At 42.1% G+C, this 27,807-nt stretch overlaps 1 protein-coding gene across 1 annotated transcript in view; it reads right to left on the bottom strand.

The window, feature by feature from the left end:
• CNTNAP2 (contactin associated protein-like 2) overlaps positions 1–27,807 on the bottom strand; it is a 1,278,915-nt gene that overhangs the window by 161,461 nt on the left and 1,089,647 nt on the right. Inside the window, exon 18 of the mRNA XM_005862840.2 lies at positions 22,114–22,350. Within this exon, the coding sequence (XP_005862902.1) occupies positions 22,114–22,350 (237 nt within the window). The remainder of the gene's footprint in view (positions 1–22,113; positions 22,351–27,807) is intronic.

Below are 27,807 nucleotides of genomic sequence, written 5' to 3'. Positions count from 1 at the left end.
CATTAGTGTTTGCAGAGCTAACATGAGACCCAGTACAATGACCAAGACAAAGATCATTAGATTTGACAGGTCAAATGTTGATGTAGGTGCTTTTTGGAAGGCATTTCTTATTCCCACTGCCACTGGCAGGACAGTAGGATGCATTTGTAGGATCGCGTGCTCTGAATGCCCTAGCAGCCCCCCTTCCCCCTCCCCATGGTCTTTTCTATGGTTCGACTCCAGGGGAAATATTAGTGATTCCTTGGAAAGTAGTTGTTCAGGATACCAAGAAAATGGAGAAATAAGAGTGGCCTTCAGGTACCTGGCACGATTTTATGAGAGTCTCAATTATAGGATATATTACATCCTGACTTGGCTGATTTAATGAATATCACAGCTTTGGAGTTGTCCATCGCCACAGACCTCAGATTATAAAAAATTGCATCAAAGGAAGAGGCAGGAGACGTCTTTGTGACATTTCATTGCCCAAAGACACACACTGAAACAAGATTGATTGTATTAGCCTGTGATACTCATGTTATCAGAAAAGCTAGTTATAATTTAGGCTGTGAATTCAACGCTGCAGGGAAGGAAACTCTAAAAAGTCAGCTAAGACTTCTATGGAAATCACTTTCACCATTTTCATTCTGCTTTTAAGTTGGCTGTTTTCTTTCTTCCTATTTTTTTCTAGGGGTGGGGAGCTAACATGAAAAATGTTCAGAACTGAGAGATTCAATTGAAAAGGTGGTTCTAGAAAATGCTCCTTCTTCAAATATTTACCAAGCACCCATTTTGTGTCAGGCATTGTGCTGGGGCTAGGGATACAGGCATAAAAACATCTTAGCCCTTGTCTTGAAGCAATGTGCAGTCAGACATTGTGACAGGTGCTCAGACCCCTGAGAAATATAAGAAAGAGAAAGGAGAGCCACACCTATTCCAGGGGCCTAGAAGAGGTAGTACTGGACCTTGTTATGGTTGGAGGAATGGTCAGAGACTCCCACCAGTTAACTGGGTGTCTATTGAGTGCTGCTCATGTCCAGCACCCTACAAGATAACTGGGGATGAGATAACACAAGATGAAATAAGATAAAGCAGTTTGTTAGTAAATGTTAAGTGCTTTTATACATAGCACAGGTCACTTGAGGCTAGAGTCATCTTAAAAGGCATCTTGATGGCCTGGACAGTGGCTCAGTGGTTAGGGCATTGGACCTCACACCAAAGGGTCTCAGGTTAGATTCCTGGTCAAGGGCAGATATTTGGGTTGCAGGTTCGATCCCCAGCCCTGGTTGGGGCGCAGGCCGGAGGCAACCAATAATGTTTCTCCCCCCCCCCCCCCCCCCGCCTCTAATCTCTCTCTAAAATCAATTGAAAGACAACTCGATTTCACTGTTTCTTCTCTCATTCTTATCCAAATTTCAAAGTATCTAGAATTCATTTGTCCTAGTTTGTGGTTTGTTGTAATGGCTATTTCCATATTTTGTTGAAGATACATTTTTTTGTCCTTTATTTCCTTCTTTTGACATCAGTGGCATTGAGAGAAGGAATAAAAGTGTCTTTATTCTACTATATTTTTATTTGCATTTTTCAGCAATCATTTTAATGTGGCATTTAAGGTCACTGTTTTTATGGATGTTATGAATGCAAGTATTCCTTTTTTATTATTGTCTATATTTTATTTATTTTGAGCTTGTGCACTCCTTCCCCTCATCTCTCTTTTAAAATTTTTCAATTACAGTTTATTTTCAATATTATTTTGTATTAGTTTCAAGTATACAGCAAAGTGGTTAAACAATCATACAGGGGTGGGAAAAAGTAGGTTTACAGTTTTGAGTACACAAAACACTGTATTTTTGTTTTATCATTCATTTATTAGTAATAATCATAACCTGCATGTCTTTTTCCATATGAACAACTGTAAACCCGCTTTTGCCAACCCTTGTCTATTTCTATTTTACTAGTATTTCTCTAGGTTAGATTTCTTGAGTATAATTACTGGGTTAAATAGAATGTACATAGGTTACATTTTTAAAAAATCCTTACCTAAGGTTATTTTTCCATTGATTTTTAGAAAGAGTGGAAAAGAGAGGGAAGACAGAGATAAATATCAATGTGAGAGAGACACATCAATTGGTTGCTTCCTATACATGCCTGCAACCAAGGTACGTGCCCTTGACCAGAATTGAACCCAGGACCCTTCAGTACGCAGGCTGATGCTCTATCCACTGAGCCAAACGGGTCAGGCCATAGGTTACATTTTGATAGATAATATCTGATTGACCCCTGAAGTTCATTTTTGCGCAGTCTCTGATGGACTTTGTTAGGGTTGGAAGGGTTGGAATCCCCACTCCTGACCATGCTGGGACATGGGCAAGTGGAACTTTTCAACCTGGTAGTGATTTCACTGTTACAAATGGGACTCCGTGCAGGCTCTCGGCCGCCCTTGAGTGGGCCTTTCTCAGCGACACATTGATCTTGCCAGAACTTTCTTTTAAATTCTTTGTTCTTCAGTAGCTAAAGAAGAGTGAATTAAATCATAAAGAACCATTTCTGGCTTATTCACAACAATGAAGAAAAGAAAAAGAGGAAACACTGTTGGTGTTCTGAGAACCAAGCTTCCTCACGTTGGGCTGGGATGTGGGCACTGCGTTTTGGGGAATCAGGTTGGCTCCACGTATGAAAAGCCATCAACACTTATACCCTCTAACCCTCCTCTCCCATATGGAAATATAGCCCAAGTCATAATGTAAAACACTGAAATGCCATTTACAAAAACACGTACTGCAGTATTATGTACAATAAAAAAATTGGAAACAATTTCAAGAGCAGAAACAGAAATTGCCATTTCCCTCTTGTGTGACACTTAGATTAAATACATTTTGGTAAATCCACTGGATAGAATATTAAGCAGTCTTTTTTAATGGAGGGTGTGAAGACCAAGGGTTTCAAGGAAAAATGTTTATGCTATATATGCTAATGCTAGGTACAGAATGATCCATAGTAGTTCTAACAGTATACATTGATTTAGGAATTCAGAATACATTTTCCTACAGTATTTCCAATATTCCAACAAGAATCAATGACTAAAGATTATTTATTTGGTAATGTAACCAAGTTATAGCACTAATACAATCAGCCTAATTTCTGGATCTGAGCTGCAGAAGGAGTGAGGGTAAGTTTCCTCTCTCTTGGCCAGTGCAGGACTGGCCTCAGGCAGATGGTGAGAGAAGAGCGGCACTGACCACCTCTCCCTCCTAAAATGTCCTTCCAGCCTCTTCTAAAGCCCCTCAGCTCTCTGTCCTCACAGAAGTCACTGTAACCACCTCCTTGAAGCTTGTCCAATGCCTTCCTCACTCCTAAATTACACGTGGCTCCATGAGGATTCACCTTAATCCCTCAATGCACAGTCAGGGTCTCGCCCCCTCCCAGACCCACTCCTGCTAACTCCAATGATGCCGGTAGACTATCAGGCCACAGGAAAGAGAGTGAGCAGTCATACAGCTCAAAATGATTTTGGATCGAAAGTGGCTAGTCTCTAAGTGCATTCCTTAAATTATTCATATTCTTCCACAATCTCTTCCTTCTGAACCCACAGATTCTCTGCAAGGTTAATATAAAAAATTTCAACTATTCCCTCCAAAGTAACGGTAGTGAGAAACTCTGGTAGTGTGAGTGTGTGTGTGAGTGTGTGTGTGTGTGTGTGTGAGTGTGTCTGTGTGTGTCTCTGTGTGTGTCTCTGTGTGTGAGTGTGTGTCTGTGTGTGAGTGTGAGAGTGTGAGTGTGTGTATGTGTGTGTGAGTGTGTGTGTGTGAGTGTGTGTGAGAGTGTGTGTGTGTGTATGTGTGTGTGTGTGTGTGTGAGTGTGTGTGTACGCAAACTGGGGAGAGGGTGAGGTCAGTAAACTGGGCAAGGGCAGCTATTTACTTATGTGGTTTGTTTTTATAATAGGGGATACCTACTGTGATGGCCTGGCTGTTTGTGTCCCTCCCCCTGCAAATTCACATGTTGGAATCCTCACCCTTAAAGTGATAGTATTAGAAAGTGAGGTCTTTGGGAGATGATTAGGGCATGAGGGTGGAGCCCTCATGAATGGGATAACTGTCTATTAAAGAGACACTACAGATTCTCCTAGCCCCTTCTGCCATGTGAAGATATAACAGCAAGTCTGTGGCCCAGAAGAGAACCCTCACCAGACAATGCTGGAACCCTAATCTGGGAGTTCTAGCCTCCAGAACTGTGAGAAATAAGTTTCGGTTGCTTACAAGCCACCCACCCTATGACATTTTGTTACAGCAGCCCGAACAGACGAAGATACCTACCCTGGTTTCTAGGATGCTTGCTGGCTATAAGCTGCTTGTGAATTCTTTTATTCTTTAGAGAATAACATTTTTAATTTGTCTAGAGAATAAATTTTTTATTTTGTGCCATAATGTTTACTTTATCCTTTGGCCCGAGGACAGAGAGCTCATGCAGCGATCAGAGTGTTGCTGTGCAGGGGGAAGGCAGGTGCTTGGGCTGCACCACGGCAATGCGCACAGTTGTAGACCAAATTCCTCTCTAACAACCATGCAACAAGGTGAGCAGGCAGCTCTAACTGACCAGATGTGTCTGGTAATTATTTTGGTAATTTCCATGTTTTGTTTGGGTTTTTGAATTTCAATCATTGGAGGAGATTCATTACAGTGCTGCCTCCGGACTAGAACAGAGATTCTGTGATCCTTCAGCAGCCATCAACCAGTAACTCAAAGCATGAATCTCATAAATAAGAAAACTAACAGGGCACAGCCTGTATTTATCCAGCAAATCATTTTCTTTGTAAAAAGCAGTCTAGAGTGCTCTCTCACATCAGAAGAATTTCTTTTGTCAAACCCACCATGCCCCTTGTTCCAGTTCTCACATTATATATTTGTAGTGAAATGTCTTCTCTACTGTTAACACAAAATCATGGATATGGTATGTGGGTGGTGCCATAAAATACAAAGTAATAGCTTGTTATCTGTGACCTATTGTTAGAAAGGTCCAATTCAACTCTGGCTCTGTTTTTCTGTGGAGTGTGTGTGTGTTTACTCAGCCACACAGAGAGCCCCGGGAACAAAGGCAAAGGAAGAAGGGAAAATTATTCAGAACTTTTGGGACTTAGTCCTGTACTCAGCCTTCATGGTGGTATGTATGGTATAGAAAGAGAGACAAATGTGCAGGATGTATTGGCCTCCTTCCATGGAATCACTAATGTGCCATTACACACAGGACCACCACCAAGGGAAGGGTGCCATGTAGACGGGATAAAGTGCTCATGGGCAATGTGGATGGTGGTGAACAGACCTGCTTTTGGTGCAGCTGAAAATGTGAGATATTTAAAAGTAAAATACCCTGGACAATTCATTATATTGCTTCCTTTTATATTCATGAAAGAAATGTATAGAGTTTCAGCTGAAATCATGAAGGTACTATGTGAGAAAAGATAGCATTATTTTTGTAAACTTCACATTATTTAGAGTTGATTATTTCAAGGCCTTCTGAGGGGATTGGGGGAATGGTCTCTGGCAGTTGAGCCTGTGATCACATCATCCTTGTCCATGAGCATCTCAGCCTTAGGGTCCACTAAGCCTTCAGCAAAGGAAAGAGTGTGGAACTGATCAACTTTACGTGAGGTGCTTTTATTTATATCCCTGGAGTTCGGGAATCTGAAGGTGCATGTATGTCCCTGAGTTCTGAGGATGCATGCATGTCCAGGAGTTCTGAAGGTGCATGGATGTCCCTGAGTTCTGAGGATGCATGCATGTCCCTGAGTTCTGAAGGTGCATGGATGTCCCTGAGTTCTGAGGATGCATGCATGTCCCTGAGTTCTGAAGGTGCATGGATGTCCCTGAGTTCTGAGGATGCATGCATGTCCCTGAGTTCTGAAGGTGCATGGATGTCCCTGAGTTCTGAGGATGCATGGATGTCCCTGAGTTCTGAAGGTGCATGGATGTCCCTGAGTTCTGAAGGTGCATGGATGTCCCTGAGTTCTTAAACCCACAGTGATTGGAACCCAGAGCTGACATACACTGAGTCTTCCAGAAGACATTTTCCGTCTTTAATGTTGATGAAGGTGAAAGGTAAGAGAAGTTCTCTAGGTGTCAGACACACCCGAATATGGAGCAGGCCGCCCCATGTGCTCTCGAGTCCTCTATCAAGCACAGCTTGGCTTCCACCCAGTGATCGTGTCATGAAAAGAATGCGATGCTGGTGTGTACATGGTAGAGAAAACACCAGGCTTGGAATCAGGGCCTTAGGGTTCCAATTCCAATCTGTCATTGACCAGCCAGGTGTCTTCAGTTAAGAAACTTTTAGAAGTCTCAGTTCCTTCATTTTCAAAAATCAGAGTACTAACACCTACATTTCAAATTTGCTGTGATGAATAAATAAGGTAAGCTATTGTGAATATACTTAGTTTAGTGTCTGGCATAAAAGGAGGTGTTCAGTAAAATGTCAGTTACATACAATGTAATATCATTTCAACCATGAGATACTTTGATTTTCTGACAAAAAGAGCTTCACAAACCCTTAACAATTCAAGAGTAATTGAAGAATTGTTGAAATAAGTAACCCAATGACATTTGAATGTTAGGGCAAAAGCTGAAAGTCTGAACAATGACAAATTCATTATAGGAATAGAAATAAAACTGCTTGAAATATTCCTTGATATTTTTAAAGATGTTATGAAGTATTGTAATAACCACATGTGGCTTATGATTCTGTAGGCACTTTACAAAGTCACACGAGATAACATTTTCTCTTATTTAACAGGAGAAGGGGGGACTATACACTAGTTTGAAATTTACAACTTGTTCTACTGTTTTAATTTGATTTATTGGACTTCATTTATATTTTTAACTGAATTTGCAAATTCCCTTTTAAGAGACATTTATTAAGGAATTATAGAAGGCAACAGACTAAAACAGACCTACTTAAAAGGGATTTAAATTAGATTACTTCAATTAGTAAAGTTTTAGAAAGAATTTTACTTATAACCTTATTAATCTCTGATTCTGAAAACGAAGGAGTGACTAGCCCTGGACTTGTGCAAATATTTGGGTTACGTTCAGATTAAAAATGAGAACTACCTGAACTCATTAATGGGAACTGGAGTTGTCATCCTTAATGTGGGGGTGGGAGGGGCAGAGAGACCGTTATCCACTTGGGGAAAGGGGAAAATTATAAAAGAGGTTTCTAGAATAGAGCAGTCACTTTTTATTTCTTGAAACTCTATAATTATTCAAGGAACCAATATGATTTTCTAAAGACCTCAATAATAACCCCATGAGGATGCTTCTGAATCCACCCTGATTTAATCTCAAGGGTGCTTGCTGCATTAATGGTGTTCCCAGCCAAAAGATTCATGGTGATTCCATGACACAGACTGGATTTAACCAGGGCCACGGCGTTAACCTGCTGGACTAACTATGATCGCAGCAGCAGGCCACGAAATAGTGTAGCTCTGAGGTCTGCAGGCTAGGCTGAACTTTGAATCATTGAGCTTCCAGACGATGCACGTCACTGCTATACAGAGATGTGGGCAAGTGCTCACGTAAATAGGGGGCCGGCAGAGCTCTCTGCTCTCAGTTATGGGAATACTACCAACGTGGACAGAAAAGTTCTGAGCACTGTTCCTGGTGGCTTTAAAAAATATTTTTGATTTTTAGAAAGAGAGGAAGGGAGAGGGAGAGAAAGAAACATCGATGTGAGAGCAAAACATCAACTGGCTGCCTCCTGCATGCCCCCTACTGGGGATCAAGTCTGCAACCCAGGCATGTGCCCTTGACCAGAATCGAACCCAGGACCCTTTAGTCCCCAGGCCAACGCTCCATCCACTGAGCCAAACTGGCTAGGACATTTTCTCTTTTCTTTTGTAAAAGCTTTTAATCAGATTATCTTCATATGTTTCCATGATATTTTTAAGTTGCATCTTAAGGTCTGAAGATTCAAGAAACATATGAAAAGAGAAGGAATCTTTCCCCTTCTTGAATAACACTAAGAGGAAGAGGAAAAAGAAGTCTATTCTTGTTCCTTTGGGCCATCATCCAAACCAGAAAGCCTCCTGTTTCAACTGGAAATGAAAAAGAAGCCCGTGAAAAGCACCTCTCCCCGCCGGTGTGAAACTCTCCTCCCAGCTGGGGTCAAGACTGGGTATTTACTAGTAGACCTGAGCAAAAATGGCCAATGTTGACAACAGCTAAACCAGTTTCATATAGGGATGAGATCCTAAGATGCAGAACTCCAATATTTCTCTTCTTTTTCCCCTTCACTTGTTTATAACATTTTTTATTAATTAATTTTTCCTAAAAGGCTCAAACCTGCTCTGAAAAGGTAGCCTATAGACACACTCTGCTCCCTGGGCTGTGCCTGGAGCCATGAGAAGAAATGTTAGAGCTCTTTGGACAAATTCTCCTCTTCCACCTGCTATAGAACATTCCTCTAGGAGGCAAGGTGGGAAATCCTTTCTCCCTTAGAGAGGTTTACCTTGAACTTGAGTGAGAGGTCTCCTTCCAGCAAAATAGAGTCCTGGATTCTTTCAATGCTTTCTGTCTTCTGATGGGCTTTGTATTATGAAGGGCCATAGCAGCTGCTAAGGGACCCAAGTTGGCTCTTGACAGGGATGGATACTTTGCACCAGGAATTGCACTACTGGGCAGGACCCCTGGGATGTGGTGATTGTTGTCTCCAACTATGTCTTCCAGATAACCCACGTGTTCTTCAGTCCATCAGGGCTTAGGTGTCGGAGATCACAGTTTCACCTTCAGAATACTATCACTGTGACCATAATTAAGTCAAGTTGATGTTTTACAACACTGTCTTTGTTCCTGAAGTAGCAGAGTGACAATCCAGTACTCAGAGGTGACTGAAATGCCAGTGAACCATCTGGCATTTAAAGCTTGTAGGGAAGGACTAAACAGTGAGGTGATTTAAAATAAAAACAAAAACACAAAAACCCAAAAGGGGAGTGCTGAGAGTGACAAGTGACATCTGCTGTTAGGTTGATGTGTGCCAGGATCTCTATTTGGAAATTTGTTCTCATTATTCTCTAGGATCCTCACCTTGGGATGAAGAAGTAGGTATTATGTATGTATTTCTAAAGAGGAGGCCAAATAGAATTAAGCAATTTGCTTGAGGTTACACAATTGGCCTGTGAGGAAGCTGGATTCAAACCCACATCTGCTTCCATCATGTATTTTCTAAGCAGGGACTTGAGTTGGCCATAAACAGTTTCTTCTAGAACATTAATAACACAAATCATAAAATGTTAGTTCATGCCATGATTCTCATAGGAAGAGCAGGAGATGTAGCTGGACCCCATGGGGTGCTGTGTATTGCGTGACTATAAATGATGATAACTGTAATTATTGAAGCATCCATCCATTACTCTTACTCACTCTGTGACTTTGGTTCTTCTAATTTTGGCCTATATGGGTGACAAGCAAATGTTTGGGAAGAAAACACAACTCCCTAAGCTCAAAAAATGGTTTCAGAGTATTTACAGATATGTATTTTTCAACTGCAATTCTGTTTTAGCAGATGAACATAAAAAATGTGCAGGCAAGTGAATTAGAAGATATTTTTGTGCCTCCTGATGATAAGTTTCTGTGAAACTTGGCTCAGTGAAGGGGCCATAATGACACACTGTTTTCAGCTAATTCTCATCCACTGCGTCCATGTTCTCTAGATTTTCCTGATTTCTTATCCATAAACCATTGAGATGTTTTGAAAATTTCAATATAGGCAAACTCAAGCACACATTGAAGGCTACCAGACATATCAGGTGTTCACCAAATGTTTGTTAAATAAGTCAATAAAAGAATACAGCTTACACCTAAATATGGCCAAGAGAAAAAAAGGGAGGTGGGGAGAAAGAAGGAAGGAGGAAGGGAGAGGGAGGAGAAGATGGGGAGAGAGAGAGGACACAGAGAGTGTATAAATAGTGTGGGTCATTTGCCACCATTACCCTGGATGGCCTCATCCAAGCAGGAGAGATGGGAGAGACCTGGCTGATATGCCCCCTCGGGCTGTGTTGGGTTCCCTGCCTGTCCTACTGTGAGCCTCTCACATGGCTGAGTGTGATACAAGTATCTCAAGCTTTTATTCTCATACAACTTGGCCTCAACAGGGCAATTCTTCTTGTAGTGCCTGTATGAAGGGTGATTGCTTTGGAGGCTTGTGAACAACTGGGCTCTCTTAAATGTATTGAGAGATGGATAGTTCATGGGTAATTTAATTATATGCACTTCCCATCTGAGATGGTTTGATGATTTCTGGTTTATAACTAGATATTTTCTGACTAGAAATAGTTGACTCTTGAATAACTCTTAGTACTGTTCTTCCACAAAAGAGGCAAAAATGAGGTTAGAGGTGACACATCAGTGAGTAAAGAGTAGAAAATGTAGCAAAAAAGAAATGAAAATAAATACTGGTGTTTTCACCCTCCTCTAAAAATAATGACAGTTAATATTTTGGTGTGCTTTCTCACAGTTTGCTTCTGTGTGTGTGTGTGTGTGTGTGTGTGTGTGTGTGTGTGTGATTTTGTATAAACAAATCAGGCTGTGTGTGGTGTTAGGACTTGCTTTATTCACTTAACTAAATATTGTGAACATTAACTCCACATTCAGAGTCACAGACCTGTGCTATCAAAGGAAGGCCTGCCAAGGACTTTCATGAGCTCTTTTGTTGGTGGGTGACTATGGCTGCTCTTTCTAGAAGCCAAGCTATTTGCTGCAGCCCCACTGTGAGGGTGTGGTTACAGAAGCTGCTGTGTAAACATCAGGATACCTGAGAGGTGGGGCCCTGAACAGAGGGGTACGTGGCTGGAGGTTTGAGAGGGAAGATCCCGGTCCATGAGCGAGCTTGCCTTACTGCAGACAACACTTTCCCAGGAGGCTGCAAGATTCCTCTGACCAGCAACACCATCATTCTCCCAAGTCAAGAAGAAACTTGTCTGGACTCAGAAGCATGCGCATAAATACTTTCCAAATATGTTCTGCAGTTTTTTATTTAAAAAATTTTTTGGCTCTAGCCACTAATTGAGTCAAATGTAAACTCCTCCAGCTCAACGGACACTAAGAATATTTAGGTGTCTTTTGTGTAAACCCTTTGAGAAAAGGTCAAAGGACACCCACAGGCTTCATTTAACTTTAATGGGCAAAGCTGCCCTTCTATTTGTGAATATTGCCTATTAACCCCAGAGGTTTTGTATGAACTACCATGTATAATCTAACTCTCCAAAAACAAGGGGCCTGCAATTTTCTTTAAATGGGTACTCATGAGTGAAATCTCTCAGGCATTAGCGCTCACTTGACTGCATTCAGACATCACTTTGGCAATGGAATGACTGCATTAAATTAGCATCAAGCACAACAAATAGTAATTGCAAGACTGTCATTTCTACAATTGCAAAATTAATGTGTTCTGCAAACCCGTCCCATTGTGTGCCACAGGAAAATCATGGAACATGGATGTCCCTGAGTTCTGAAGGTGCATGGATGTCCCTGAGTTCTGAAGGTGCATGGATGTCCCTGAGTTCTGAGGATGCATGCATGTCCCTGAGTTCTGAAGGTGCATGGATGTCCCTGAGTTCTGAAGGTGCATGGATGTCCCTGAGTTCTGAAGGTGCATGGATGTCCCTGAGTTCTGAAGGTGCATGGATGTCCCTGAGTTCTGAAGGTGCATGGATGTCCCTGAGTTCTGAAGGTGCATGGATGTCCCTGAGTTCTGAAGGTGCATGGATGTCCCTGAGTTCTGAAGGTGCATGGATGTCCCTGAGTTCTGAAGGTGCATGGATGTCCCTGAGTTCTGAAGGTGCATGGATGTCCCTGAGTTCTGAGGATGCATGCATGTCCCTGAGTTCTGAAGGTGCATGGATGTCCCTGAGTTCTGAAGGTGCATGGATGTCCCTGAGTTCTGAAGGTGCATGGATGTCCCTGAGTTCTGAAGGTGCATGGATGTCCCTGAGTTCTGAAGGTGCATGGATGTCCCTGAGTTCTGAAGGTGCATGGATGTCCCTGAGTTCTGAAGGTGCATGGATGTCCCTGAGTTCTGAAGGTGCATGGATGTCCCTGAGTTCTGAAGGTGCATGGATGTCCCTGAGTTCTGAAGGTGCATGGATGTCCCTGAGTTCTGAGGATGCATGCATGTCCCTGAGTTCTGAAGGTGCATGGATGTCCCTGAGTTCTGAAGGTGCATGGATGTCCCTGAGTTCTGAAGGTGCATGGATGTCCCTGAGTTCTGAAGGTGCATGGATGTCCCTGAGTTCTGAAGGTGCATGGATGTCCCTGAGTTCTGAAGGTGCATGGATGTCCCTGAGTTCTGAAGGTGCATGGATGTCCCTGAGTTCTGAAGGTGCATGGATGTCCCTGAGTTCTGAAGGTGCATGGATGTCCCTGAGTTCTGAAGGTGCATGGATGTCCCTGAGTTCTGAGGATGCATGCATGTCCCTGAGTTCTGAAGGTGCATGGATGTCCCTGAGTTCTGAAGGTGCATGGATGTCCCTGAGTTCTGAAGGTGCATGGATGTCCCTGAGTTCTGAAGGTGCATGGATGTCCCTGAGTTCTGAAGGTGCATGGATGTCCCTGAGTTCTGAAGGTGCATGGATGTCCCTGAGTTCTGAAGGTGCATGGATGTCCCTGAGTTCTGAAGGTGCATGGATGTCCCTGAGTTCTGAAGGTGCATGGATGTCCCTGAGTTCTGAAGGTGCATGGATGTCCCTGAGTTCTGAGGATGCATGCATGTCCCTGAGTTCTGAAGGTGCATGGATGTCCCTGAGTTCTGAAGGTGCATGGATGTCCCTGAGTTCTGAAGGTGCATGGATGTCCCTGAGTTCTGAAGGTGCATGGATGTCCCTGAGTTCTGAAGGTGCATGGATGTCCCTGAGTTCTGAAGGTGCATGGATGTCCCTGAGTTCTGAAGGTGCATGGATGTCCCTGAGTTCTGAAGGTGCATGGATGTCCCTGAGTTCTGAAGGTGCATGGATGTCCCTGAGTTCTGAAGGTGCATGGATGTCCCTGAGTTCTGAGGATGCATGCATGTCCCTGAGTTCTGAAGGTGCATGGATGTCCCTGAGTTCTGAAGGTGCATGGATGTCCCTGAGTTCTGAAGGTGCATGGATGTCCCTGAGTTCTGAAGGTGCATGGATGTCCCTGAGTTCTGAAGGTGCATGGATGTCCCTGAGTTCTGAAGGTGCATGGATGTCCCTGAGTTCTGAAGGTGCATGGATGTCCCTGAGTTCTGAAGGTGCATGGATGTCCCTGAGTTCTGAAGGTGCATGGATGTCCCTGAGTTCTGAAGGTGCATGGATGTCCCTGAGTTCTGAGGATGCATGCATGTCCCTGAGTTCTGAAGGTGCATGGATGTCCCTGAGTTCTGAAGGTGCATGGATGTCCCTGAGTTCTGAAGGTGCATGGATGTCCCTGAGTTCTGAAGGTGCATGGATGTCCCTGAGTTCTGAAGGTGCATGGATGTCCCTGAGTTCTGAAGGTGCATGGATGTCCCTGAGTTCTGAAGGTGCATGGATGTCCCTGAGTTCTGAAGGTGCATGGATGTCCCTGAGTTCTGAAGGTGCATGGATGTCCCTGAGTTCTGAAGGTGCATGGATGTCCCTGAGTTCTGAGGATGCATGCATGTCCCTGAGTTCTGAAGGTGCATGGATGTCCCTGAGTTCTGAAGGTGCATGGATGTCCCTGAGTTCTGAAGGTGCATGGATGTCCCTGAGTTCTGAAGGTGCATGGATGTCCCTGAGTTCTGAAGGTGCATGGATGTCCCTGAGTTCTGAAGGTGCATGGATGTCCCTGAGTTCTGAAGGTGCATGGATGTCCCTGAGTTCTGAAGGTGCATGGATGTCCCTGAGTTCTGAAGGTGCATGGATGTCCCTGAGTTCTGAAGGTGCATGGATGTCCCTGAGTTCTGAGGATGCATGCATGTCCCTGAGTTCTGAAGGTGCATGGATGTCCCTGAGTTCTGAAGGTGCATGGATGTCCCTGAGTTCTGAAGGTGCATGGATGTCCCTGAGTTCTGAAGGTGCATGGATGTCCCTGAGTTCTGAAGGTGCATGGATGTCCCTGAGTTCTGAAGGTGCATGGATGTCCCTGAGTTCTGAAGGTGCATGGATGTCCCTGAGTTCTGAAGGTGCATGGATGTCCCTGAGTTCTGAAGGTGCATGGATGTCCCTGAGTTCTGAAGGTGCATGGATGTCCCTGAGTTCTGAGGATGCATGCATGTCCCTGAGTTCTGAAGGTGCATGGATGTCCCTGAGTTCTGAAGGTGCATGGATGTCCCTGAGTTCTGAAGGTGCATGGATGTCCCTGAGTTCTGAAGGTGCATGGATGTCCCTGAGTTCTGAAGGTGCATGGATGTCCCTGAGTTCTGAAGGTGCATGGATGTCCCTGAGTTCTGAAGGTGCATGGATGTCCCTGAGTTCTGAAGGTGCATGGATGTCCCTGAGTTCTGAAGGTGCATGGATGTCCCTGAGTTCTGAAGGTGCATGGATGTCCCTGAGTTCTGAGGATGCATGCATGTCCCTGAGTTCTGAAGGTGCATGGATGTCCCTGAGTTCTGAAGGTGCATGGATGTCCCTGAGTTCTGAAGGTGCATGGATGTCCCTGAGTTCTGAAGGTGCATGGATGTCCCTGAGTTCTGAAGGTGCATGGATGTCCCTGAGTTCTGAAGGTGCATGGATGTCCCTGAGTTCTGAAGGTGCATGGATGTCCCTGAGTTCTGAAGGTGCATGGATGTCCCTGAGTTCTGAAGGTGCATGGATGTCCCTGAGTTCTGAAGGTGCATGGATGTCCCTGAGTTCTGAGGATGCATGCATGTCCCTGAGTTCTGAAGGTGCATGGATGTCCCTGAGTTCTGAAGGTGCATGGATGTCCCTGAGTTCTGAAGGTGCATGGATGTCCCTGAGTTCTGAAGGTGCATGGATGTCCCTGAGTTCTGAAGGTGCATGGATGTCCCTGAGTTCTGAAGGTGCATGGATGTCCCTGAGTTCTGAAGGTGCATGGATGTCCCTGAGTTCTGAAGGTGCATGGATGTCCCTGAGTTCTGAAGGTGCATGGATGTCCCTGAGTTCTGAAGGTGCATGGATGTCCCTGAGTTCTGAGGATGCATGCATGTCCCTGAGTTCTGAAGGTGCATGGATGTCCCTGAGTTCTGAAGGTGCATGGATGTCCCTGAGTTCTGAAGGTGCATGGATGTCCCTGAGTTCTGAAGGTGCATGGATGTCCCTGAGTTCTGAAGGTGCATGGATGTCCCTGAGTTCTGAAGGTGCATGGATGTCCCTGAGTTCTGAAGGTGCATGGATGTCCCTGAGTTCTGAAGGTGCATGGATGTCCCTGAGTTCTGAAGGTGCATGGATGTCCCTGAGTTCTGAAGGTGCATGGATGTCCCTGAGTTCTGAGGATGCATGCATGTCCCTGAGTTCTGAAGGTGCATGGATGTCCCTGAGTTCTTAAACCCACAGTGATTGGAACCCAGAGCTGACATACACTGAGTCTTCCAGAAGACATTTTCCGTCTTTAATGTTGATGAAGGTGAAAGGTAAGAGAAGTTCTCTAGGTGTCAGACACACCCGAATATGGAGCAGGCCGCCCCATGTGCTCTCGAGTCCTCTATCAAGCACAGCTTGGCTTCCACCCAGTGATCGTGTCATGAAAAGAATGCGATGCTGGTGTGTACATGGTAGAGAAAACACCAGGCTTGGAATCAGGGCCTTAGGGTTCCAATTCCAATCTGTCATTGACCAGCCAGGTGTCTTCAGTTAAGAAACTTTTAGAAGTCTCAGTTCCTTCATTTTCAAAAATCAGAGTACTAACACCTACATTTCAAATTTGCTGTGATGAATAAATAAGGTAAGCTATTGTGAATATACTTAGTTTAGTGTCTGGCATAAAAGGAGGTGTTCAGTAAAATGTCAGTTACATACAATGTAATATCATTTCAACCATGAGATACTTTGATTTTCTGACAAAAAGAGCTTCACAAACCCTTAACAATTCAAGAGTAATTGAAGAATTGTTGAAATAAGTAACCCAATGACATTTGAATGTTAGGGCAAAAGCTGAAAGTCTGAACAATGACAAATTCATTATAGGAATAGAAATAAAACTGCTTGAAATATTCCTTGATATTTTTAAAGATGTTATGAAGTATTGTAATAACCACATGTGGCTTATGATTCTGTAGGCACTTTACAAAGTCACACGAGATAACATTTTCTCTTATTTAACAGGAGAAGGGGGGACTATACACTAGTTTGAAATTTACAACTTGTTCTACTGTTTTAATTTGATTTATTGGACTTCATTTATATTTTTAACTGAATTTGCAAATTCCCTTTTAAGAGACATTTATTAAGGAATTATAGAAGGCAACAGACTAAAACAGACCTACTTAAAAGGGATTTAAATTAGATTACTTCAATTAGTAAAGTTTTAGAAAGAATTTTACTTATAACCTTATTAATCTCTGATTCTGAAAACGAAGGAGTGACTAGCCCTGGACTTGTGCAAATATTTGGGTTACGTTCAGATTAAAAATGAGAACTACCTGAACTCATTAATGGGAACTGGAGTTGTCATCCTTAATGTGGGGGTGGGAGGGGCAGAGAGACCGTTATCCACTTGGGGAAAGGGGAAAATTATAAAAGAGGTTTCTAGAATAGAGCAGTCACTTTTTATTTCTTGAAACTCTATAATTATTCAAGGAACCAATATGATTTTCTAAAGACCTCAATAATAACCCCATGAGGATGCTTCTGAATCCACCCTGATTTAATCTCAAGGGTGCTTGCTGCATTAATGGTGTTCCCAGCCAAAAGATTCATGGTGATTCCATGACACAGACTGGATTTAACCAGGGCCACGGCGTTAACCTGCTGGACTAACTATGATCGCAGCAGCAGGCCACGAAATAGTGTAGCTCTGAGGTCTGCAGGCTAGGCTGAACTTTGAATCATTGAGCTTCCAGACGATGCACGTCACTGCTATACAGAGATGTGGGCAAGTGCTCACGTAAATAGGGGGCCGGCAGAGCTCTCTGCTCTCAGTTATGGGAATACTACCAACGTGGACAGAAAAGTTCTGAGCACTGTTCCTGGTGGCTTTAAAAAATATTTTTGATTTTTAGAAAGAGAGGAAGGGAGAGGGAGAGAAAGAAACATCGATGTGAGAGCAAAACATCAACTGGCTGCCTCCTGCATGCCCCCTACTGGGGATCAAGTCTGCAACCCAGGCATGTGCCCTTGACCAGAATCGAACCCAGGACCCTTTAGTCCCCAGGCCAACGCTCCATCCACTGAGCCAAACTGGCTAGGACATTTTCTCTTTTCTTTTGTAAAAGCTTTTAATCAGATTATCTTCATATGTTTCCATGATATTTTTAAGTTGCATCTTAAGGTCTGAAGATTCAAGAAACATATGAAAAGAGAAGGAATCTTTCCCCTTCTTGAATAACACTAAGAGGAAGAGGAAAAAGAAGTCTATTCTTGTTCCTTTGGGCCATCATCCAAACCAGAAAGCCTCCTGTTTCAACTGGAAATGAAAAAGAAGCCCGTGAAAAGCACCTCTCCCCGCCGGTGTGAAACTCTCCTCCCAGCTGGGGTCAAGACTGGGTATTTACTAGTAGACCTGAGCAAAAATGGCCAATGTTGACAACAGCTAAACCAGTTTCATATAGGGATGAGATCCTAAGATGCAGAACTCCAATATTTCTCTTCTTTTTCCCCTTCACTTGTTTATAACATTTTTTATTAATTAATTTTTCCTAAAAGGCTCAAACCTGCTCTGAAAAGGTAGCCTATAGACACACTCTGCTCCCTGGGCTGTGCCTGGAGCCATGAGAAGAAATGTTAGAGCTCTTTGGACAAATTCTTCTCTTCCACCTGCTATAGAACATTCCTCTAGGAGGCAAGGTGGGAAATCCTTTCTCCCTTAGAGAGGTTTACCTTGAACTTGAGTGAGAGGTCTCCTTCCAGCAAAATAGAGTCCTGGATTCTTTCAATGCTTTCTGTCTTCTGATGGGCTTTGTATTATGAAGGGCCATAGCAGCTGCTAAGGGACCCAAGTTGGCTCTTGACAGGGATGGATACTTTGCACCAGGAATTGCACTACTGGGCAGGACCCCTGGGATGTGGTGATTGTTGTCTCCAACTATGTCTTCCAGATAACCCACGTGTTCTTCAGTCCATCAGGGCTTAGGTGTCGGAGATCACAGTTTCACCTTCAGAATACTATCACTGTGACCATAATTAAGTCAAGTTGATGTTTTACAACACTGTCTTTGTTCCTGAAGTAGCAGAGTGACAATCCAGTACTCAGAGGTGACTGAAATGCCAGTGAACCATCTGGCATTTAAAGCTTGTAGGGAAGGACTAAACAGTGAGGTGATTTAAAATAAAAACAAAAACACAAAAACCCAAAAGGGGAGTGCTGAGAGTGACAAGTGACATCTGCTGTTAGGTTGATGTGTGCCAGGATCTCTATTTGGAAATTTGTTCTCATTATTCTCTAGGATCCTCACCTTGGGATGAAGAAGTAGGTATTATGTATGTATTTCTAAAGAGGAGGCCAAATAGAATTAAGCAATTTGCTTGAGGTTACACAATTGGCCTGTGAGGAAGCTGGATTCAAACCCACATCTGCTTCCATCATGTATTTTCTAAGCAGGGACTTGAGTTGGCCATAAACAGTTTCTTCTAGAACATTAATAACACAAATCATAAAATGTTAGTTCATGCCATGATTCTCATAGGAAGAGCAGGAGATGTAGCTGGACCCCATGGGGTGCTGTGTATTGCGTGACTATAAATGATGATAACTGTAATTATTGAAGCATCCATCCATTACTCTTACTCACTCTGTGACTTTGGTTCTTCTAATTTTGGCCTATATGGGTGACAAGCAAATGTTTGGGAAGAAAACACAACTCCCTAAGCTCAAAAAATGGTTTCAGAGTATTTACAGATATGTATTTTTCAACTGCAATTCTGTTTTAGCAGATGAACATAAAAAATGTGCAGGCAAGTGAATTAGAAGATATTTTTGTGCCTCCTGATGATAAGTTTCTGTGAAACTTGGCTCAGTGAAGGGGCCATAATGACACACTGTTTTCAGCTAATTCTCATCCACTGCGTCCATGTTCTCTAGATTTTCCTGATTTCTTATCCATAAACCATTGAGATGTTTTGAAAATTTCAATATAGGCAAACTCAAGCACACATTGAAGGCTACCAGACATATCAGGTGTTCACCAAATGTTTGTTAAATAAGTCAATAAAAGAATACAGCTTACACCTAAATATGGCCAAGAGAAAAAAAGGGAGGTGGGGAGAAAGAAGGAAGGAGGAAGGGAGAGGGAGGAGAAGAGGGGGAGAGAGAGAGGACACAGAGAGTGTATAAATAGTGTGGGTCATTTGCCACCATTACCCTGGATGGCCTCATCCAAGCAGGAGAGATGGGAGAGACCTGGCTGATATGCCCCCTCGGGCTGTGTTGGGTTCCCTGCCTGTCCTACTGTGAGCCTCTCACATGGCTGAGTGTGATACAAGTATCTCAAGCTTTTATTCTCATACAACTTGGCCTCAACAGGGCAATTCTTCTTGTAGTGCCTGTATGAAGGGTGATTGCTTTGGAGGCTTGTGAACAACTGGGCTCTCTTAAATGTATTGAGAGATGGATAGTTCATGGGTAATTTAATTATATGCACTTCCCATCTGAGATGGTTTGATGATTTCTGGTTTATAACTAGATATTTTCTGACTAGAAATAGTTGACTCTTGAATAACTCTTAGTACTGTTCTTCCACAAAAGAGGCAAAAATGAGGTTAGAGGTGACACATCAGTGAGTAAAGAGTAGAAAATGTAGCAAAAAAGAAATGAAAATAAATACTGGTGTTTTCACCCTCCTCTAAAAATAATGACAGTTAATATTTTGGTGTGCTTTCTCACAGTTTGCTTCTGTGTGTGTGTGTGTGTGTGTGTGTGTGTGTGTGTGTGTGATTTTGTATAAACAAATCAGGCTGTGTGTGGTGTTAGGACTTGCTTTATTCACTTAACTAAATATTGTGAACATTAACTCCACATTCAGAGTCACAGACCTGTGCTATCAAAGGAAGGCCTGCCAAGGACTTTCATGAGCTCTTTTGTTGGTGGGTGACTATGGCTGCTCTTTCTAGAAGCCAAGCTATTTGCTGCAGCCCCACTGTGAGGGTGTGGTTACAGAAGCTGCTGTGTAAACACCAGGATACCTGAGAGGTGGGGCCCTGAACAGAGGGGTACGTGGCTGGAGGTTTGAGAGGGAAGATCCCGGTCCATGAGCGAGCTTGCCTTACTGCAGACAACACTTTCCCAGGAGGCTGCAAGATTCCTCTGACCAGCAACACCATCATTCTCCCAAGTCAAGAAGAAACTTGTCTGGACTCAGAAGCATGCGCATAAATACTTTCCAAATATGTTCTGCAGTTTTTTATTTAAAAAATTTTTTGGCTCTAGCCACTAATTGAGTCAAATGTAAACTCCTCCAGCTCAACGGACACTAAGAATATTTAGGTGTCTTTTGTGTAAACCCTTTGAGAAAAGGTCAAAGGACACCCACAGGCTTCATTTAACTTTAATGGGCAAAGCTGCCCTTCTATTTGTGAATATTGCCTATTAACCCCAGAGGTTTTGTATGAACTACCATGTATAATCTAACTCTCCAAAAACAAGGGGCCTGCAATTTTCTTTAAATGGGTACTCATGAGTGAAATCTCTCAGGCATTAGCGCTCACTTGACTGCATTCAGACATCACTTTGGCAATGGAATGACTGCATTAAATTAGCATCAAGCACAACAAATAGTAATTGCAAGACTGTCATTTCTACAATTGCAAAATTAATGTGTTCTGCAAACCCGTCCCATTGTGTGCCACAGGAAAATCATGGAACCATGTGGTCCCGAGCAGAAAGACGCCCTGGAGTCACCCCATTAATGTGCAGCAGCATTATTCAGCAGTGGTGTTCCTTCCCGCCTCAGCTGTCGTCTCGTGCTCATTCTTCAAGCCCTGTTTGACCTCATTTGTGTGCTCATATGACAGTACCGCCAGACAGTAGCCTGGATGTACAGAGAATGTTGTGGAATAATTCCTCCTTCTGGGTGGCATCTGTGTGAATAATGCCAACACAATCTCCCTGTATGTATTTCCAAGAGTATGAATAGGCTGCTTATGTAAAGCTTCTTATGAAGAGACATACCAACCATGTGCAGAAAATGTTACCCAAAGGCTGCTCATTCATTTAGAAAGAGCAGAGAGATTCACATGCATTTCAGGTGTAGCTCAGGAAGGGGGCCAGTCTGCTTCTCTCCAGCCCTCTTGCTTACTTATGGGAAGGGAATGCAGCCCAGGTTGCATTCAGTTGAGTGATTTTTTTTCTGGTCACACTGGACCCCAAAGTGCATGTGCACCAGGCTCTTGTAGTATGCTGACTGGCTCTGCAGACTTTCCTGAGGATAAAAGAAATCACTCAAGACTGAAAATAAAAGTAATAACAGATGCTCTGAGCTGAATGATTAGACGTGCTGTCTCAGGTTTCCTGCAGTATAACTGAGGCTGAGAACTACCCACAGAGGATCCTGTGTAAGAGTCACAATGATAGTAACTGGACAAAGGGGCTTTCTTGGAAGTCCAGCTTGAATCCAGTCTCTTAGCAACCAGAGGTGAGGGTGGGATGGGTGTTAAGACCCTGGGTTGCATTCACTGAACCCTTTGGCAACCTGTCCGTCTAGTGTGTTGACCCCTCTGATGTCTCTAAGTGGGAGTGTCAGGCCTGAGTCCCCTTTCAGAGACCACTGACTCTGTCACTCAGCATGAAGGTGTGACATAGTTATTTGCTTGGTAATGTTGTAGTCAGTGCACAGTTTGTTGGAATTTGGGGGAAATTCTGCACTTCACCCAAAGCTTCTCTTATCTCATCATATTAAATATCAGATTAGGGACTGATGGAGACTCCCTACCTAAGGTGGGAGAAGAATTCTGGACATTTTGAGAATAAAGGTGCTCTTTGTGCAGCTGAGAAATCATTATGCAGATGATTTAGGCTTAAAGAGATCTGTAAACATGACCAGAAACTGGTTCTGCCTTACCTTTGTTGCAAAATGTTCCATCATATGCCGTGTTGGAACAGTCACAGGAGTAACCATGGTATTTCTCTATGCATTTGCCTCCATTCTCACAGTTAGCCCCATAACTGGTGCAGTGGCCTGAGCAGCCGGATTTAAACCCGGAAGTGACCTTTGCTCTTTCTTCCAGATCCAGGGTCACCCCATTCATCCTCAGGGAGCGGATGCAGCCCAGGAAGCCCTGCTGACCTCCAGCACCACCTGGGAATGACAGAAGGCATGCAGCTCAGATGGTGGAACCTCTGCTATAGCTCTGTTTTCATTCATCATGCCTTGAACAATTGTGGAAGGAGATGAGATGGCCAAGCGCAGCTAGCACATTCATTTTCTTTCTTTTAAAAAAATATTTTTTATTGATTTCAGAGAGTAATGGAGAGAGAGAGAGAGAGAGAGAGAGAGAGAGAGAGAAACATCAATGGCGAGAGAGAATCGATTGGCTGCCTCCTGCATGCCCCACAAGGCATGTGCCCTAACCAAAAATGGAAGCATGACCTTCCTATGAAGGTCGATGCTCAACCACTGAGTCAAGCTGCCCAGACTGGCATGCTCACTTTCACGGGGTCTTGCTTAATAGAGAAACTAGATGCTTTCTTCCTTAAAGCTATAATGCCTAATTAAAAGAGGCTATCTTCTGAGATGCAATCATTTAGCTACAGAAATAAAATGTTTGGAGATACACAAAAAATATATAAGTTGTTTTGGAAGTCTTATCTAGTTTCCTATAGAAAAGAAGTTTATAGAAATTTCTGTTTTTTTTTTGTTCTTTAATCTCATGTTCTTCAGTTCCACTATCTATTGACAGAAATATATGAAGGCAGAGAGACATGAGTATATTAACACAGTTATCAAGTCAATTGGTTGGAAGGGATAAGCCATTTGAAATGTGGTTGTCTCATGGAATGCTTTGCTGCAGAGTTCACAGTAAGGATTCCCAGGTCCTTGTCTGCAGTGGTTGGAAGTTGGAATGAATACTTTTTCACAAAAGTCAACCACACCACATTTATTACCAAGTCAGGTCAAATTTCATTGTTTTTGTCTAAATGTCACTGTAAGACATACAGCACAAAGAGCAAGTTCATTGTGATTTCTGGAGTAAGTTACAGAGTTAGATGGAGGTCCATGAGCATATTAAAATATTCCTAACCAATTTCATCGAAGGATTAGTTGGAGCATTATATGGAGGTGGGTTTAATTGTGTCTGTAATGACCTTAGCTATGCTTTTTTTTTTTTTTTAAAGCAGTTGGTGCAAAGGGAGGAACTCAAGTTTATATACATGTCTGCATTTTAGAGTAACAACTTTTCTGGACATTAAATAAACTGAATTGTAGTTAAAATTATTAAACAAAATATGTGATGAGATTTAGAAAAAAGATACTGTTAATAAAATAAAAGTTACACTTTTATTGGAGGCTATGTAGTAGGTTCTCTCCCCCTTACCTTATATATGTTAATCACCCGGTTCTCACAATGCCAGGTAGGCATTATCATCACTACAGCCATTGTACAGATGAGAAAACTGAGGCTTAGAGAAATTCAGAAGTTTACTCAAGGACTCAAAGCTCCAAAGTGGCCATGTTGTGTCGGATCTGCCTTATTCTTTTGTCTATGGTCTTAAACTCTGTTCAGTAGTGACCATCTGATGCAGAAGAAGAGCATTAGAGTCAGTGCCCATAGATGTCCATATGTTTGGATGTCTTCAAAGATGGAGTGGTCTGTAGGACTGTGAGAGTTAGGGAAAGTTGGTAATTGGGGGTTTGATTCCCATCACCTGTTCTATTATGGTGAGAAAAAGTGTACGATGTGGCGGACTTAGCAGAAAGGGCTGGTGGCCAAAGGCCTGAGCAGCAGAGACGGATTAGCATTTTATTGGACCTGAAAATCCTCGGCCATGAAATGACAAACGAAGCACTCTATTATCTTTATAAACTCAAGGCCTGCATTCTCTCACTGGGTAGTTCATAGATTTGAATAATGATTCTCCAGGGATTATTTATTAAAGAAAATATTTGAAGACAGGATTAATTGAAGGGAGTCCAATCCCTTTTTGATCAAAGCTATGGGATAGTAGATGACAAAGAAGTTATAAGAAACAACCACTTGGAAGGATTTCCCATTTTGCAATCTGCTGGTCAGCTCAGCCCCACACCTCTGGGCTGCAGAGAATTGGGGCCTTTGCCATGATTTGGAAGAATTTCAATCAATTAGTCACCTTTTATGTGTTAAAATTTTAATTTGGCTTCTATAATTTTAGCCCCTATGGGTTTTGTTTTTGCAATAAGGGTTTCCCAAGGGCTTTTTGTCCAATTAAGGCTTTGCCATTTAAATTTTCTCCTCTACATCCTATCAAAATATGCTAAAATTTAAAAATCCTTGTTTTCAGGTATCGCTCTCTCTTTTCTCCTTATTACAAATGTAACAGTTTCTCACTGTGGAAATTGTAAACATACTGATAAGTGAAATGAAAAAGAGAATCTGTAATGCTACTCAGATATAACTTTCACTTTAACAAATAGCCTTTCCTACTTTTATCTATGAGCTTACACATGTGTAAAAAATAAGGCAAAGGAAGAAATGCAATCATGATATACACATTGTTTTTGAAATATGCTGTTTTGCACTCAATATATCACAAAACATTTTCTAAGCAATGTGCAAGTAGAACATCTTGTTTAAGCCTGCACAGTAGCTTGCCCTGTGAGAACTTAGTTTGCTCTTCCACAACCACTGGACTACCAACCAATTTCCATTTTATATGATACTGTAATGAATATCCCTGTAAGAACCTTTGTATACTTGTCCAGTTTTTACTTAGAATTAATTCTTATAGTTGTAATTGCTGGGCACAAGGGTATATACATTTTACTTTCATTATTATCATTTTTAAAATCTTCACCTGAGGATAATTTTTTCCATTGATTTTCAGAGAGAGTGGAGAGCGGGAGTGGAGAGAGAGGAGAAAGAGAGGAGAGAAATAGAAACATCGATGTGAGAGAGACACATTGATTGGTTGCCTCCTGCACATGCTCTGACCAGGGGCTGGGGATTGAACTTACAACCCAGGGGGATATGCCCTTGACCAGGAATTGAACCATTGACCTTTCAGTGGGCAGGCTGACACTCTAACCTTTGAGCAATCCTGGCCAGAGCTACATTTTAAAAATCATTGGAAATATATTTTCCTCTAAGAATAATTTAACAATTTGTATTTCACCCACGGAGTATGATATGCCCACCTTCTCCACACCAAGTCTAATATTAGGCAGGAGCCTTTTGAATTTATAGGTTGAGGGGAGAAGAGTTCATTGCTTCAAATACTGTGATTTGAATGATTTCTCTGTGTTACAAATTCTTATATTTTGTTTCTTCTTGGGGGGAAGAGAAGTCTTATTTCTTATTCATTTATAACCATATTTTGGGCTTTAACTCTTTGTTGTAAATGTGATAACTACCTTCTTCCAGTTGTGCCTGTTAATACGTATATAATGTTTCTTTTTCCCTTTGAAAGTTTTGAATGTTTATGTAGTCACATCCATCTATTTTATGTGTATGATTTCTGCCTTTGGTATTACATTTAGAACAAACTTCTTGATCCAAAATAATATAATTAGTCAACTATATTTTCTTCCAGCACTTTTATGATCTTACTTCTCTTAACATTCTACTTTTTCAATCTATCTGGGATGTATTTAATTAGGAAATAATTCATTTTAATGTGTCTCAGTAATGTTGAGAGTTTGAAAAAGAGATTGTTAAAAGACTCTAAGTAACTGTTAATATGACCAAAAAAATCAGATTAAAAAAGGGCCAATTGGCAGAGCAAATAAATCTAGATTAGATCATAATTTTATTCTTATTAAGGCAAATACTTAGATATTTCATGTATGTAGGCCTCATTCCATAAAGGGTTAGAGGTGGCAGCTTTTTCTGTTTCTTTGCCTCTCTGCCTTTCACCAGAGGGCTGGTCCTGGGTCTTTCTGAGCTTTTGCATTTGTCAGTCTTCCTTCCTGCCTCTCTCTCCCCATCAGGACTGTTGACTGTTTTGGGTTAGCTGTGTGGCTTTCATCAAACCCCTTAGTCTCTCTCAGCATCAATTTTTCCTATCCATAAAAAAGAAGGGTGAACTAGGTGATGTCTCTAATTCCTTCCAGCTCTAAGTTGCTCCGTGATGTACAACCTCTCCCTCTGTACTTATATGTCTCCATCTCTATATTTGAGTAAATTACTCTCAATTTGCCCTAAATTTCCTTCCCTTCCTTTTCCTTCGTTGCACTGCTGCCTGACTTTTCCTCCTCCTTCCCTTAATTGACCGTAACAGATGACTGAAGTCTAATTTGTATTTGTTGCCTCCATTAAATAAAGTTTTGTACTCTCTCTTTTTAATTTATAAAGCAGATAAGTGGGATGTCATTTCTCTTGAAAGAAAAACTGAATAAATGATGCTCTTTTCTTACTTAGATGGCCTCTGATTTATTAAATCGGTCAGTGAGCTGGAAAGTACTTTTACTGATTTAGTCCATATGGAGAAAAATGTTTTGTGCTGAAAATGGTCATTATATATTATGCAAAAGATGTTAATGCATTAGAACCCATGATAATTATTTGAGTTTAACTCATGTGCTCTACAGAAATCTTTCTTGATGACAAGTGTCCTAAGTTTAAATTGTAGGTCTACAAGCAAAAATGCTACTTAACCTTTGTTGATTAGAAAATCAACACATTGTCATTAGAGAGAGCCCTGTCACGCAAGGGCTTCATGCACATTCGTCAGAGTCAGACCGGTGATAATTATGTAAGGTGAGATTGGGTTTAATTTGTAAATCATTTTTCATGGGAAACGCTATGCAAGTATTGCAATTACAGATTAATTATGAAAATTCTGTAACTACCCATAATGAATGACACACCATCAAGTGCAAAGGAGATTGCACAGGAGATTAAGGCAACATAATCAGGTATTAAATTAAACAAAAAGGGCAAAATCATAACCCAGAGGAATTTTTTCTTTCATCACTGTTTCTCTCTCTCTCCCTTCCTCTCTGAGATCAATAAAAATATATTTAAAAAACACAAAGCTGAATGAAAGGGTAAAACACAGAATGAGAGCTGTAGTACAATAAAGCATGACACAGAAAGGCAATACTATGAATTTTCTAGAACATACATATATTTTGAACAAATATATAACAGACATACATAAATACACTCAGTTGGGAACCAGCAATGTGGAGAGAATGGAATTCAGAATGGTGAAAAAAGAGGAAAAATAGTAAAGTGAAATTAAAATGAATAAGGGACATTGTAGGATATGCCAATAGGACCATGAGATGAAGAGTGAGTCCTATGCAATACTAACCACCGCCACCAACTCCTCCCCCCCCCACACCCTCCACCGCTGTGCCTGGGGAGCATTTAGTGCAAAACGACTCTTTATTTGAGCTAATAAAAGTGGATCCTCTCCTCTCACTCTCTTAGAGCATTACAGGACAGACTATAGGGCTATGAGTTCCCATCCCTTCCTCAATATCTGTGTCACTGAGGCTAATTTCCTTTTTTACAATCTTATTTTGTGTGACAGGTGCCATTTATTATCATGAAGTTTTTAGTTCAGTACTTATTGAAAAAGTGAGAAATCTATATGGGAAATTATTATTATTATT

Source organism: Myotis brandtii, unplaced genomic scaffold, assembly GCF_000412655.1.
Source record: "Myotis brandtii unplaced genomic scaffold, ASM41265v1 scaffold168, whole genome shotgun sequence".
Lineage (NCBI taxonomy): Eukaryota > Metazoa > Chordata > Mammalia > Chiroptera > Vespertilionidae > Myotis > Myotis brandtii.
Note: the sequence above shows the minus strand (reverse complement) of the source record. Positions and strands in the feature narration are given on the sequence as shown.